General features: G+C 50.7%; 1 protein-coding gene across 2 annotated transcripts; it reads right to left on the bottom strand.

Annotated features, from left to right (window-relative positions):
- Positions 1 to 1,636: 1,636 nt before the first annotated feature.
- LOC148050418 (maestro heat-like repeat-containing protein family member 2B) lies at positions 1,637 to 10,066 on the bottom strand. 2 transcript variants are annotated; one of them, XM_087742823.1, is made up of 5 exons: positions 9,604 to 10,066; positions 3,215 to 3,360; positions 2,822 to 2,984; positions 2,357 to 2,540; positions 1,637 to 1,761 (listed from the first exon to the last, which is right to left on the bottom strand). In XM_087742823.1, exons 1-4 carry the CDS (start codon positions 9,616 to 9,618, stop codon positions 2,460 to 2,462), a joined length of 405 nt encoding a protein of 134 aa, XP_087598949.1. In that variant the 5' UTR covers positions 9,619 to 10,066; the 3' UTR covers positions 1,637 to 1,761; positions 2,357 to 2,459. The 2 variants fall into 2 exon arrangements, 1 of the variants encoding a protein (XP_087598949.1); XR_015701158.1 differs by lacking the exon at positions 2,822 to 2,984.
- Positions 10,067 to 15,100: the final 5,034 nt, after the last annotated feature.

The raw sequence follows: 15,100 nt of genomic DNA on the forward strand, positions 1-15,100 counted from the left end.
TGCCTGGAGCTTCCCTGCCAGAGTTGTTTCAATATCCCTGGGTCTCCTCCTTTTCCATGCTCACAGACCCCATCCCACTCGCTGTGTGCTCAGCTCTGCCCTGCAGACACCTCCTGGCAGCAGGGCACTGCCCAGGGGCATCTCTGTGTGTGCAGGGGTGAAGGAGCAGCTCAGACAAGTCCTAATGGGAGCTGGGGCCTCAGTGCCTTCTCCAGAACAGAGAAATAAATTCCCATCACCAACTGTCCCTCCAGACAACCAAGAGGAGAAAACTCTAAGCACAAAAACCTTCCCTTTCAGGTAACCCCCACCTTAAACTTCCTCTTTAAAACTCCCCTCAGAAAAGTCCTGGGGGCCGTGTGGAGCTGTGAGCAGCCCTGACCCACACAGCACCCTCTCGAGAGCAGAAGGACCCTGCCCTGTCAGGGGTCGCTCCTTCCACCCACAGCTTCTCATCACAGCACTGTGAGGAGCTCCCCGGGCAGGCTGAGTGCTGACGCTGGCAGGCGGCAGAGTCCCTGCCCCAGCACACAGCCCCCCAAGGTGCAGGGACCCTGCTCTGAAGGACGGCCCTGGGCATCTCCAGGTGCACACCTGGACTCACACTCTTACAGCCCTCCCTGGAAGAAGGGACAAATCCTCTTGTGCTGTCGGTCAGTTCTCCCACATATCAGCCATCTTCATCCCCGTCTCCAAAGATGTAAACACATTGTCCAGCAACCAGAGGAAGCTCTAGTTCAGGCTGCTCACTGGGACCATCGAAAGGATCATAGCTGTATGGAGCTATGAATGCTCGAAGCTCTGCCGGTTGTTTTCTCATAGCCTCCAGGAGGATGGACTCCTTGTCTGGTACCAGGTTAGCCTGGCGCGGCTTGGAAATGATACACTTGGATCTTTCTCTTTCCAGCCATTCAAGTTCCTGAAATAGCTGCTAGCATTGTTCATTTAGCTTCTGACGCCAATCATTCAGTTCAATCACCTGGGCTCGAAACAGTTGCAGGGTTGCTTTGCATTCCCTGTGTACTTCTGTCTGAGCCCTCTGCAAACACTCGCCTTCTTCGTCTTTCCTCTGGAGCGCTAACTTTGTCTCCTCATGTTCCTTCTCCAGCTGTTGACTTCTTTCTGCCATTTCTCTCATGGCTTTCAGTTCGCGCTCTGCCTCATCCAGCTGGGTTTGAAGACAGACGTTCGTTTGGGTGGCAGAATCTCGCTCCTCTGCCACTCGCGCTAGTGAGGCTAGTGAGCTAGACATCCCAAGCAGCAGTATCTCAGTAAAACCCCTCTGAACCCTTCCTTCCCCACCCCTGCCTTACCTCAGCAAAGAAAGCTGTAGCTCTCGCCTGCAGCTTAACTGAGCAGGAATCCAGCCGTGGCAAGAGGTTCTTCACCAGACAGGGGGAGACCAGCCCAGCGTGGAGCAGGACGTTGCACAGGGGACGCAAGCAAGGGACACACAATTACCCAGGAAGGCCACAGGCCAGGTCTCCAAAATTCACTTGTGCTGGTGCATACACTACTCTGCAGCTCAGGACAGCTTCCCAGGCACACTGGAAGGGTCCCAGCAGCCATTTCCCTGCACACAGCTCTGCAGGAGGCGGCCAGATGCATCCCTGGGGCTCTTACCGGCTCAGGAGATGCACCCCCTTGGGGTGAGCCAGGGGGTCTTCCAGGAGAGCCCACACTGCCCAGTTCATGAGCAGCCGCATCCATTTCTGTGCCATGCATTTGCCTAGCACCAACTCTATAGCTGAAAGGAAAATCCTGGCAGAAGAAACAAAACACAAAATAAATAAACACAAACAAAACAAAACAAAACAACAACAACACAAACCCAAAGAAATCTCAAATCACGGCAGGTCAGGGGAATACTTATCTGTAGCAGAGCTAAATACCCCTCAAATGATGCTTCATAGCCTTCAAGACTGCAGCTAATGATACTGGCATCTTCGTCATGCCCCAAAACCACTGAAGCTGAAGAATACCCCCTACACTGACTCCATGCTAGATACCTACCAAGGCAACACCTCTTCCCACCAGCATTTTGCAAAGAATGACACCAGTGTCCACGAGAGTCACTGCTCCCAGCGGGGGGCTGTTGAGGGAGTGCAATGGTATTGTGCATGCAAGGGCATGCAGGAGGCAAGATGACAGCTGTCCACAGTATGAGCTGTGTAAGACCTTCCTGCCTGGGAGCTGGAATTTCTCCATGAAGGAACAGAAGTAAAACCAACCAAGACGACCGGTTTCCACATTTAGGAAGCGGGGCAGGCAAAGCACTCCCTCAGCCCCACAAAGACACGTGCCTTGGTGAGGGGAACTGAAGCCAGCCCCTCCATCTGCCCCTTCGGCTCCATACCTGCACGGCTTCTCCTCAAGCACCTGGCCCTCGAGGAACAGTTCTCTCCAGCTGCTCGTGGGGGAAAGCAGCCTCTCCTCGCCCAGCGTTTCACTGGCCCACCTCAGGAGGCTGGGAAGGAGATGGGGAAGCATTTGCCTGAGCTCCTCAGGGTAAGCACCACCTCGGAGATGGCATGGGTGATCTGCAGAGAAACATGACCAAGAAGCATCTGTTCAGGCAGATGTTTCCCACCAGCCTGGTTCCCGCGCCTGCCTGGGGTGGGGGTTACTGTCACTTCTGCAACAGCCTTGTGGCTCAGGAGCACAAAACTGTCCCAGCTCCCCACACTCCTTGAGACCGGCCCAGCACAGCGCCCTGGGAGCCTCCACAGGCATCTGCAAAGGGCACCTGACTCCCTCGTGCTGAAGTATGAGTTAGAAAGCAGATGCAAAGCTGCAGAAATGTGCCTGCCGTTGAACATACCATCAGAGTCTCCAGAGGAGTCTGACGGTTGTGCCGCTCACAAGCGGAGGAGTCAGTCCCCAGGTGGTTGTTTCTTGCTCCGTTTAGTTTCTCCACTAAGCACCTCAGGATCTGAATCCCAGAGATGCTTCTCCCCAGGCTCCTCCACAGCTCCACCATGTCACTGCAAGGGAAGAGATGTTCACCCCTGAGCCCGTAGCAGTGCCCTCAAACCTTGTCACCTGCAATGAGGCTTACAATGCCCCACTCACGGCAGACACAAGCACGCAGTCTTGCAACACTCAAGACTGTTCAGGCCGAAAAAAAGACCTGCTTCTTAACGAGACCCCCCAGTACAAGCAAGCTGCGGGGCCTCTATTTGACTACAATGGGGGAAACAGGTAGTGTACGTACCTGTCCATGGGCAGACCTTTCTGGAGGAGACTGCTGATCACGGGCTCCTGGTGAAAGCTGGTGAGGAGAAACACCACACGGAGCAGGAAGGGCCTCTGGGTGCTCTGCTGCACGTAGCTGTAAAGGGTGTTCAGGATTTTTGGCACCTGAACGGAAGAAGAGGAGAAAGAAGGGCTCGGTGCATCTTTTACCCCCTCCTGTGGGGTGCAGACACAGTCATTCAGCACATGAGCAATGCCTGCTCCCTTGACACAGAGTCCAGATCTAGCTCGAAACCTCACCCCTTCCACCCTGCCTGACCCTGGCTCACGTCTGGAGCTGAGCCTGCTCTTGGCAGTTTTGCACACACATGTGCAGACACGCATGCGTGCACACACTCACACTCAGAGTCTCAGTCACTGCATGTGCCTGGGCCCAGCCGTATGAGCAGCTGTGTGCCTTGTGTGCACACAGAGGACATGGACATCTTTCACACCCAACACTTGAATAACTCTCCCCATGTGTCTGTAGCAATGCAAGAGTAAGACCAAACACACTCTTCGAGATCCTGAAGATGCCTGGCACAGCCTCTGCAAGGGCACGTGACTCCTTCCAGAGGAACCAGTTCTCCAGGGACACTTTTCCTTGCCTCTACCCTCCTTTCCCAAGGAGCTCTGCTGCAGGCTCTGCAGAGACACCCTGCCCTGGCTGTAACAGCAGCAGCTTAACAGCTGGGTGAGCTTTAGCTCAGCTGGGCACAATCCTGTGGGCTGCCACCCGTGGCTGACGTCACTGTGACCGACCTCTGGCAGCAGCAGACAGCCATTGAGTTAGTCTGGGCTGAGTGAGCTGCTGGTGGCCCTAAAGCCCAAGTGGAGCGCAGCAGAGCATGAGCAGAGGAGGAGAACTGGTTGTGCCAGGCCAGGAAGGGGGGAGGATCAAGCTGAGCAAGTCTGGGAAGCACCTGCTCTCCTCACCTTGCATTTGGAGAAGGTAGCTAAGGCAGACTGCCCTCTGGTCTGCCTAGCTCTTGGCATCCTCTGGACACCAGTCTGCCCTTCCCACTGGGAGAGGTTTCCCTTTCCCTTCTGCCCTGCAGGAGAAGGGCTCACTCCAGAGGGCAGAGGGCATTTCCCCATGCTGGTACCCCAACCCTCCCTGCAGAAAGGCCCCAGGACTCGGCTGCTTCCCGACAGAGAGCCTCCCTCCCCTTACCCCTCGCAGTACTTGCATGCGAGTATCAGAGAACCAGCGAATGAAATGCAAGAGAGAATGAGTGTGAATGATATCAGTTTTGTTTAAAATAAAGTCACCTATTCTGTGTATCACCCTGAGGTTTGCTGCCCAGGCTGTGCAAGGGGAGGGGGGGATGCTCTGATGCTCTGCTGGGCTCTCTCAGGACGCTTCCCTCTCTTCAAGGTGTGCAGAGCAGGGGGCTGGAGGAGCAGGGGCCTCGGCAAGGGACCCTTAAGTGCCTCGTGACGGGAGTCCTGGGGTCCTGACCTTCACCCTGAAAACGGTGCTGCAGGCTGAGATCACAGCAGGAGTGGGCAGAGCCAAGTGGTACAGAAAGGGCGTTGGATTGCTTGCTGAAGTTGCAGTGTCTAATATTAGCCACAGGTCGTATACTTTAGAAGCTCTTTCAAGAAAGACAGAGATCGAGGGATAGCTTTCCTGCCTCTAATCCCTGGAGCAGCACACGCAGTAGCAGTCCTTTGAGGTCCGTAACACAAATCCTGCCAGGCTGCACAGGGGAGACAAAATGGCTCTTGGCTACTCTGGTCTGTACTTAAAATAGGAACAAAGCTGCTCCCACGTGCCTCCCCTCAGGGCCTGGGAATGGGGAGAGGGGGGGTGCACGGCATCTGGGAGTGCTCATGGTGTCTGCATCTCTTCTTTCTGTTACACTTACAAAGCCGTAACTTTGGCTCAAGCTACTGAACTTTGGCACCAGGCAATAAACCACCTTCTCCAGATACCCGAGATTGTAAGGATACCCAAGGACAACCACGTCGGGCTGATACATGGCAAGAAAAACGTGTGAGTGAGGCCGCGCAGTGGACGCCGGCAGCAGAAGTGGGTAAGCAGACTGCAATAAGCACTGGGACGCGCTGGCTCTGCACCGTGCCTCTGAGGCCCCTCTGTCTGCTTGAAACAAGTGAAGAAACTGAACAGCACCAAGAGTTAAGGATGATCTAGGTGGGACAAAGGAAAGCAGATTAACAAAAACACCCATGCAATGGTGGTAACAGGGAGCTGCACATTATCTTCCTAGGGAATAGTGCGATCAACAGCATCAGAATCTCTTGGGATGGCGCTGACCCTCAAAAGGGAGCTGTTATTCCAAGAAATTCATAGAAGACACTGCTTTTACAGGAATAGCCATTGGTGGATGGAGAGAGAAAGGGACCTAGAAGGTTTGCAAATGTATATAATCTCTTCCTAATCAAGACATTCTTGAAATCCCACTAGCTCTTCTGCGGTTCAGGGTAACTAAGATGGCAGAGACCTGCTCAAAGCACTCTGAGCACATTATGCCTAGGAGGGTATATGAAACAGTTTTTCTTGGTGTATTCATGTTGCTTATTATACTTTGTGAGAATATAAAAATAAGTCAAGGATCTGGGTATAAGTCACTGAATCAAAGATTTTTCAGTGTAAGCACAACACATGCTGTATATAAGTGGGTGCTTCCAGTGTAAGACAGCATGGCGAACACCCAGGAGCTGGTGAAACCAACTGCTCTGTCAGAACAACCTGTGCCTTGCCATTTGTAAAGGTGCTGTAAGTAAAACTAAGCTCTTGCTGTTGTGATGTGCAGGCTCCGATGGCCTTCAGAGAAACAGGATCCGAGACATTTATGTGTGCAGTGCATTATATTATTGCATTATGTTTTGTTGAACTGCAAACAGAGCTGGACTCCTGGGACGCCTTAATCATGTAAATGCCCGTTCCCCTGTTGATCCCCGCCAATGCTGAAATGTGCCGAGCCAGGTGTAGCGAGCGGGCAGATGTGGAGGCACCCAAGTGGAGCTCGAATTCATAGTTTCTAACGAGGGGGTGGCCAGCAGACTTGGAACAGAGTTATCTGCTTTCTGTGAAGACACCTGAGGATTTATTTTGAATGACCTAGCTTAGCTGGTTACATAAAGACTTTAAGACTCCTTAGCCTGCTAGGGTTAGGAGTGTTGGCATGACTAATGTCACCGATGTAGAACAAGAGCATTTCTAGCAGGGAGGTTTGGTGCAGTTAATAATGGTTGGGCCTCCTCTTGAGAAGCATGGTACCTATCCACTGTCAGCCTCATTGCCTGCCCGTAACCACGTGCCTGCCCATAACCTACAGGAAAGCAGATTTCTGAGTTTGTCTGCTCCTGATGACTCCTTCCAAATTCCCCACTTACTCTGCTTTGACAAAGAGGCACGAAGTGACAATCAGAAAGGCATGTCCAAAAGGACAGTCGTGTTAGCAGCGGCATCTTGTCAGATTTTAGGTGTAAATAATTGCATGCTCTTCCCTGAACTATGTATGCAGTTCCAGTTAGGCACCGTCTCACAGCATCCTCTCTTAAGATCTGAGGAACTGCAATGTCTACTGAAGACAGCCTCCCCCTTTCTTCATAAACAGGATCTATTTCAGGAGTATATGAACCAGTCCCATGGATATGCTGTGTCCTGGTCTGGAATTATAATGGCTTGGGGATCCTTAGGATTGAGAGGTGCATGAAGAAGATGGTAGGATGAGGTGTCATGAGAGTTGGGACTCAGTGACTTGAACTTAAATGTAAGAAAGAATACAACTATTTTCCACGGTATAACCGAGGTGAGATGTGTTGGGGGAAGATGGACTAGTGAGGCTGCAGTCCCCAGCAGCTCTGTCCCACACCGTGTGCCACATCACGCAGTTGTGCCCCCCTCGCCATCACCCACCCCGGCGCACGCCCAACCACACGCTCGTAGCATCTGTCGATGTTGGGGTTTGGCGATACCAAGACAGGCTGGGTGTGCAGGGACCTTGGGTTTCCACACGAGGGTGCTCTCCACGTTGGCAAAGGCCACACTTGGGGCTTTCCATCGAGCACATCATAACCCAGCGTCGCATCAGAGAGATCACGGCCAAACTGACCCTCAGGCCCGGTCAGAGCGTTATTTGGACTTGTTGGACGGGATTTCAGAGGGTGACTCTTTCATAGGCTATAACTAGAGGACTTGTTGGACATTTGAACACAGTATTGTCTTGTTCACAGCAGGCAGCTGGGGAATAAATGATTACAGTTAAAAAAACCATTTTTCTTACTCATATTGTAATAAAATACTAATCCGTCAGGGCTTCAGCAGCCTATGTTCTGAAATGATAAGTGATTTTTAAGTACCTCAAATCCTGATTATTTCATGAAACCACTTGAAGAAGCCTGATATTTAGAGCCCGTGTGTCCATCGTTGTGTTTCAGACCCCTTTGGATGTCTCGAGGTACATATCCCCAAAAGACCGGTAACTTGTACGGCTTCGAGGGAGCCCTCTCTACAGTGGGAGTGAGGGGCGGTGCTCAGCACTCGCTGTCATAGTTCAAAATGAGTTATGATTTATACGATTGATGTATAAATTTATAAAATTTATGATTTATACAATGACTACGATTTATACAACTGCCAAGGCACAGACGGTGCACCAGGTCAGGGCTCCTCAGCGAGGCTTTGTGTTCTGAGCCGCTTTGCTGTGCGGAGCCTTGCGGGTTCATGCTGTGCTTTGAGGATGCTGCGGGTCTGTGCTGGTGCCTCTGGTGGTTACGCAGAGGCTGCTCCTCATATTCCACCTCTGTAACCCAGAGAGTCGCAGCTAACCCAAGGAAAAAAAGAAAAATGACACCCTGAACACAGCCCCTTCCTTCGCTCCAGTGGTCTTAGATGGTTTTGTTTCACCCTCTGCACACACTGAAATGAGCAGATTTTTGCTTGTGGAAGGCCAAATCCCAATCCTTTGGAAGTCAGTGGGAGTTTTTCATTGACGTCAGTGGGCTTTGGATCAGACCCAGAAAAGCTGGCTTTATAAATACAGGCGCTGCAGGTCAAGCACTGTTTTAAGCTGGTTTCGGTGATACCACAGGACGAGCTCCAGGAGCACGACCTGCACGCAGGAGCACTGAGGTCCCCCCAAGGGGCTCTGATATGGCCAGAGATTCCTGACGTGATTGTAACTCCACGGCCCTGCTACCTCGTGCAAATACACTCACTGATTCATTTGCCCAGATACTAGTCCATTTGTGGCAAGCTGGCTACTAGAGCAGAAACTGTTTTCAAGCCATCGGTCTGCTACGAGCTTGATTGTGTATTGCTTGATTGGAACGGAGCAGGTGGACTAAAATGTGGAAGCGAGAGAACTGTAACAAGTCCCTGTATTTGTTTTAAAATTAACATTTCTATCTGCACAGGTATTATAACCATGCTCATCGTAACCGTGCTGACTACAGCTTTAGAAAAGCCTGGAAATAAAAAGCTGATGGACAGCATTTTAGTAAGATGAGAGAACAGTCTTAAGTGCTCCAAGAATGCATTACAGCACACTGGCAAACAATAATAGTACACATGATCTGTACTCCCGAGGCTTGAAAGCAAGAATGATGGGGTGGAATTTTTTTTGGCCTATGTAACACGGGAGGACAGAATAGATCATCTTCAGGATTTTTTTTCTGGCCTTAAAATCTACACAGCTGTACTGCAGTGATTCCAAAGCTGTGGTCCACAGTATTAGCTCTTTCTCCTTGTTTTGGCTGAAATAATATGTAGTATTTTAACCACTGTTTTTCCATATAAAAAGCAGTTGCAATTTGCTGAAGGACCTTATTTTTTTTCCTTTTTTTCTTCACTTGTGAAGAAAACGCTGGGTTAAACTAAACCCATTCATTGTTGGCAAAAGATGAAATGTGGCACTGCAGAAATGGGTTCCAGCATCATCCACGCAAGTGTTTCTAGGCTGCTCTGTGTCCTGCTTGATGCACGATGTTCGGATTTTAGAATTGTGTGTGCATGCATTCCTACATGTATTTAGAATTTATTTTTAGACAAGTGATAGAGCAGGTGCTCAGGCATGAAATGAGCAGATTTGTTGTAAAGAGCTTTAGGAGAGCAATGGAGGTAAAAGAAGAGGTTAGAGGCAAAAGAAAAGGTGGGGGAAGCATGCACGACAAGCCAAGGAGCAGAAGCTGGTTCCGCGGGGCAGTGGCAGGGTGGCTGCAGGCTGTCTCTTTCAGCAGACTGCAACAGGGGCAAGGGTCTTGTGATGAAGAGTCACCGTCTTTATCTTTTCATTTGCACTCATGAAAGGTGCATATGAAATAACCATCAGGCTAGTTCATTAGCATTTCATTCTCACTTCGGCAGCTATAAATGGCACGTGCAAATGACAGTATTACCTTGCAGTGCCGCATGACAGAAAATTGGGTCTTTGGTGAGGTTGTTTTGCCGGAACTCCATCTGCATTAGGGCTGCCATGTCATTTATGTCGCCTCATCCACACGGCTGTCCCTTCCAGCCCTGCTCTTCTGGAGACGGTCATACCCTCTGGGGGAAGGCGAACTGGCAAAGTTTTCCTTTAATGTCATCACACGCTTCTCCATTGCTCCTGGCAAGGCTGAGCCAGGGTGAAGCGCTGCAGGGCCACCAGCGCCTGCCCGTCCTCCCGAGCCCCCTGCGTGCCCCGTCCCCCGCAGGCCTGGGTGCCCCTGCTCATGGCCCCCGGCTTTGGGTGCCCATCGAAGCCCTCCCGCCTGAGGGGACCCCGTCCCGGGGCCGCAGGGCCCTCGGCTCGGGACTCTCCCAGCCGCGCCGAGCCCTCCCCGCGGCGGCCGCCCCGAGGCCGGGGGGCCGGGGCGGGAAGGCGGCGGGCCGGCCTGAGCGAGGAGAGGCCGGGCCGGAGCGGGCCGGGCCGGCGCCGGGGGGGAACAGAGCAGCGCCCGAGCCGGCTCCGCCCCGCGGCCGCCACCTCCTCCCGGCTCCGCCCGGGGCGCGCAGAGGCCGGAGGCGGCGCGGGTCTCCGCGGAGACCGGGTCGGCGCCGCCCCGGCGGGGAAGGCTGGAGGTGAGCGGGCCGCCGGCGGCGGGCGAAGTAAGGGCGGGAGCCCGTGGGGCTGGCGGCGGCGGCGGCGGCGGCGGCGGCGGCGGCGGCGGGAGGGTAGGGGGGAGCCCGGGGGCGCTGGCGGGGGCTGCCTGCGAGGCACACGGGGGAGCGGGCAGAGCCCGGGAGGTGGCGGGGGGGCGGCAGCGCCCGAGGAGGGCGGGGGTGGCGGGGCCGGGGGCTCGTGGCGCCTGGGCTGCGAGCGCTGCCGCGGGGCGGGGGCTGCCGCTCGGCCTGCAGAAGCCGCGGGGGGAAAGGGGGGTTTTGGGGAGCGGCGCCTCACGCCCCGGCGGAGCCGTGTTCTCAGGGCAGAGCTGGAGGAGCTGGCGGGGCTGGGGAGGGGCCGGGTGGGCTCCTGGTGGCCGCGGCGACCTGGAGGAGAGGGAGAATCCTTGGCGCAGCTCTCCCGGAGGAGTTTCCGCGCCGCTGGTCCCGCGCAGCCGGATCGCGTGGGATCAGTACAGAAGTAAGGGGTTGCATGGAGCTGGCCTTGCGGCCAGGAAGGTCAGAGCAGGCGATCGTAGCGGCGCTTTGTGCGAAGCCGTTCTGTCCTCCCGTGGGTAGCGCGTAGCTGAGTCTTCGGTGCTTCCCTCTTAGCCCTTTGTATGAAAACTGATGAAACCGAGGGGAGATTTTCTTGCTGGCGCTGAAAACTGTTCCCAGAGAAAAGGATGGCAAAGCTGGCCGCGAGGCTGGAAGAACGTGTTTGTGATGATGATGATTTTTAAAAAGATTTGTGTAATGGTGAAATTCAAGTAGTACAAGGACAAAAGAAATTCATCGTAGGTTAAAGATGCCAAAAACCCCAAACCAAATGCTTGATAGCAAATTCCACTTCTGGAATCGTTTAACGCCAGAGCGGATGGGAGGTTTTCGGAAGCACTGCCAGTTGAGCGAGACTAAAGTCAGGTATCGGAGCGTGCGGTGTGTTTCAGGGATAGATAACGGTGCGCAACATGAAGCCAGGCATCTGAATTTTGGCTAGCCAGGTTTGAAAATGCTTGCTTATTTACCTACATCATTTATCAGCATCGGAAGGTAATTCCTTGTTTTGCAAATGCAATGTGAAGTTTTATGAGAGTTTTGCAAAGCCAGATGGAAGGTGTGTTGGAGAGGACGAGCGTGGTGCTGTTTGTCCTCCAAAGGAGCCGGTCTCCCATTTGGCCAACTGGGACAACTGGTTGTGGGATGTGAGACTGCGCTGGTGATTGATGTGTCTCCAAGCTGAGGTTTATCAGGATAATCAGGAGACTTATGGAGACTTAAAAATGCAGAGGAGCATTTTCCTCATTTCTGTTTGAAAAAAAAAAAAAGGAAGAAGCTTTTATGTTGTTAACCTATGGCGGTATGTTGGAAGATAACGAACTTTGTGAGATACTTATGTTCAGAGCAGCAAAGAAGCTGGCAAAATTGAAAAGTGCATCTGATGTTAAGCCAAAAGTGCTTTTTACCTAGAATCGATGCTGCTGAGTGAGGAATACCTGTTCTGGGTTATTACCTGTTACAAACTGGTGAAATTCATATAAAATATTAATTTTCTTAATCTAATTCCTGTCTCATGTTAGAGTTATATTAAGGAGATAAAGGAGAGAGTAGAGATTTCTCAGATTGATAGCTGCTTCCAGTCAGGAAGGAGAACAAATACCTGCAATGAAAAGTGATTTATCACATTCTCCTTCTGTTGTAGTCCGCCTAAATCGGCAGAAGCTGGGTTCGGTGTTGCAGCCTGTCACACAGGTAATTCCGAGAGGCTCGGCTTCTCTGCTGCCGTGTGGCAAAGATCAGATTCCCGCTGCCAGCTCTGCAGGCTATGCTTGAGGAGCTAATGCTGTGTCTCAGCTCTGATCAAAAGAACAGTGTCTCTTCTGAGCTGGTGCCCTTTTCCCATGTTCTCAGACAGCGTCTCAGAGACCCTGCTCTGCCAAGAAAGAGCAGATGGTGGTGCTTGGGGATGCCTAAACTGTCTGCTTTTGCCTCCCACGTCTACCTGGGGACACCGACCCGTCTGAACTCTGAAGCCCTGGGGCTGTGTACTTGTGCAGACATCATCACAGCCTTAGAAGTTCAGTGCTCTAGTATGCACTTTTTTGGCAGAAATAGAGCTAAAGAAGGCTTCTTTTTAAAACTTCTCCACTTGAGGGAGTTCCTTTTCTTCTCTTCATGAGGTCCCCAGCTTGATGGAAGGCATTTTTATTGTGGTTTTTGAAGGCTACTTCTGGTTTTTTGACATCCTTTTGAGTACAGAACTTAAATGGTGCCTGGTCTGAAGGAGAGCACAAGCTCTGAAGAGTCAATATCACAACAACAGCCAATTTTTAATAGAGCTAGCGGTGTCCAGTGAACACAAAACCAGCTCTATCAGTCATTCCTGCCATTGAGAATTTTTCTGAAAGGCAGCTGATGAGGATCTTTGATTCTATTCATGAGCCCAAGAGGGCTCAAGAAGCAAAAAAGCATCAGGAAAGTTCGATTGTTTTCTGTCCTTTGAGACATACATCAAGAAAATGAATACTGTTTTTCTAAATTTTTATTCTGTATTATAACGCCAGCTTCTATATTTTTCTGAACTCTTCCCTGCAGAGCTTTTGGGGGAAAAAATTGCTTTTGGGTTCATAGATTTCAGAAAAGAAAAACTTGTCTAAATGTTTATGGCAGAGAATAATACTTGACAGGCCGGGGAAGGAACTGCAGGCCTGTGTAGATCATGCATTTTAGCATTCTCTGATTCTAGGAAGCAGCATATATGGGCTCGATACACAAAAATCAAACTGCAAGCCCGTTAATTCTGCTTGTGAATAGTGATGATGGTATATGAGCATTTAGTCTGCAAGTAGTAAGGCTGTGGCCATCTAGGCATACTTCTGAGCTTTGCCTCGTTTTCTTCCAAGGTAGTTTGCAACCATGGGACCTCCCTTTCTGGAGAACACTGCGCACAGAACCAGTATAAAAGAGTTTGGTTTGTGACCACTGCTTGCAGCAGGTGGAGTGATCTAATATCTGTTCTGTAGCAGCTGGGTTGCCACGTATCCAGGTTATGGTGATTTGTCAAGACTTTGGAAGCAGTTGTTTTAAACAAATGATCTCTCAGGGAATCCTCGGATCTTAATTCATAGCCAATTTCTCTGCAAGAGAGTAAAACGCAGCTAGAATGTTATCGTGCACTACTATTTCAGGTCTAAGGTGAGTAGGGGAAGGGATTATAAGCTTGCTACTCACCCTTAGGAGAAATATGGGAGAACACAGGCACAGAGTGTTTTATGTGATGCTGAGGGTCCCTGCAAGTTAGTTGCATATGTACACTCAGAAGTTGCTTTGAGCTGCATATATGATATATTTAGGCTTAATTTTGTGGTTTGTTTTGTTTTTTTTTTTTCAGGTTCCTTTTGCAGAGGCCAGTAAGGACTTGATGACATGAATCCAAATATTTCCAGGTATGGTGGGGCAGTTGGACAATTGGAGCTCAGTGGAGGTGTTTTCTGCAACGGTACAGTCTGATCAGCTTGAGCTGCATTTCTGCAGAGAGAAGCAGTAACACCTTTGCCTGCCCCAAGCCACTTGTGCTCTTCTCTTGTGCCTTGCATTGAGCCTGCACCAATGATTTTGAAGCCAGGTAGTGAATTGCACTGAGGAACCGGTGTGGGGTAAAATCAACCCCAAATAAAAAGAAAAAAAGTTTAAGTTTTAACCCAAATCTTTTTTTCAGCCTGGTTCTCTGTGAAGCCTCACAAACTCCTGTAGGACGGGGAGGTGATGGCAGTGAAGTGGGAGTGCTGGTCAGGAACGGGCGGAAGCCAGGGTCTAGCCTTTGATGGCAGTGTTGGTTTACACTGGCTCTAAGTTATAAAGAACCTGTCTCAGCAGGGGAATCTTTTCACACTGGAAAGAGCAGCAGTTTCATTTTAAGGATTGTAGTGGATCTCTCCACCCATTGATATAATCTTAAAGGAAACGCATCTGTTTCTTCCCTCAGTGTGGTCGCCTCTGCTCCGGTCTTTGGCTTTGTTCAGGTGAAAGCAAAGTTAGAAGAAATGAGATTATAGAATCTCAAAGGGCTAACGTCCACAAGTCAAAGCAGCCTGTCTTGATTTTCTGTACTGTGGGCTGTAACTAGCATGGATTTGTTTTCTGAAATGCTGAGAATCGAGTCTGTATCTCACAGCACTATCTGGAAAACCACATTTTTTAAAATTTGGCCTCTGGATGCATCCAAACATTGCTGTGACATAACAAGCACACACTAAAATCCAGTTTAAAGAGGGGAGTGCAGTTTTGAACTGACTCTACTTTAGCTGTGAATTTAGAGCCTGTTGATAAGAACGAAAGTGTAATAAGATTTCCAGCGTCAGGATTGCTTATTGTGCTCTGTGTTTTATCTCCGGCTTGTATTTCCAATGTCTGTTTTTCCCTGTAGGAGAAAACCCATGCTTTCACCTCAAGGGAAAGAGGAAGCCAAGAGTCTTTATCTAATACAAGAACTTACTTAAAAATAGATTGCTCTTTAGAAAGCCAAAATCGTGTAATTATTTCCTACTAGTAAAATTAATTATCCTCATTCTAGTTAATATTAAGAGAGTACTTGAACACTTCCATGGACTATGTCACAGGTTTAGAATTTATACCACCATTCTCATTGCAGGGCAACACACTGTGGGTTGTGCTGTAAAAGCTCCAGCTAACAGAGTCGCTAGACCTGGAGTACATCTGATAAAGAGGTATATAGGAAACTCTGCCAAGAGCTGGGGCACGGCATCCTTGCCCAGCAGGGTAGAAAGCCCCGGCATACGTAGCGCAGGTTCT

Source organism: Nipponia nippon, unplaced genomic scaffold (assembly GCF_047370975.1).
Source record: "Nipponia nippon isolate SJK-2023a ecotype South Korea unplaced genomic scaffold, ASM4737097v1 scaffold_83, whole genome shotgun sequence".
NCBI classification, from domain to species: Eukaryota; Metazoa; Chordata; class Aves; order Pelecaniformes; family Threskiornithidae; genus Nipponia; species Nipponia nippon.

Bases quoted from the DNA above. Each gene is read 5' to 3' on its own strand.
- LOC148050418 (XM_087742823.1), bottom strand. The intron at 2,985-3,214 runs GTACGTACACTA...CTTCCCTTGCAG, and splicing joins AAAGGTCTGCCCATGGACAG to TGACATGGTGGAGCTGTGGA. The intron at 2,541-2,821 runs GTATGTTCAACG...GTTTCTCTGCAG, and splicing joins CTCCTCTGGAGACTCTGATG to ATCACCCATGCCATCTCCGA.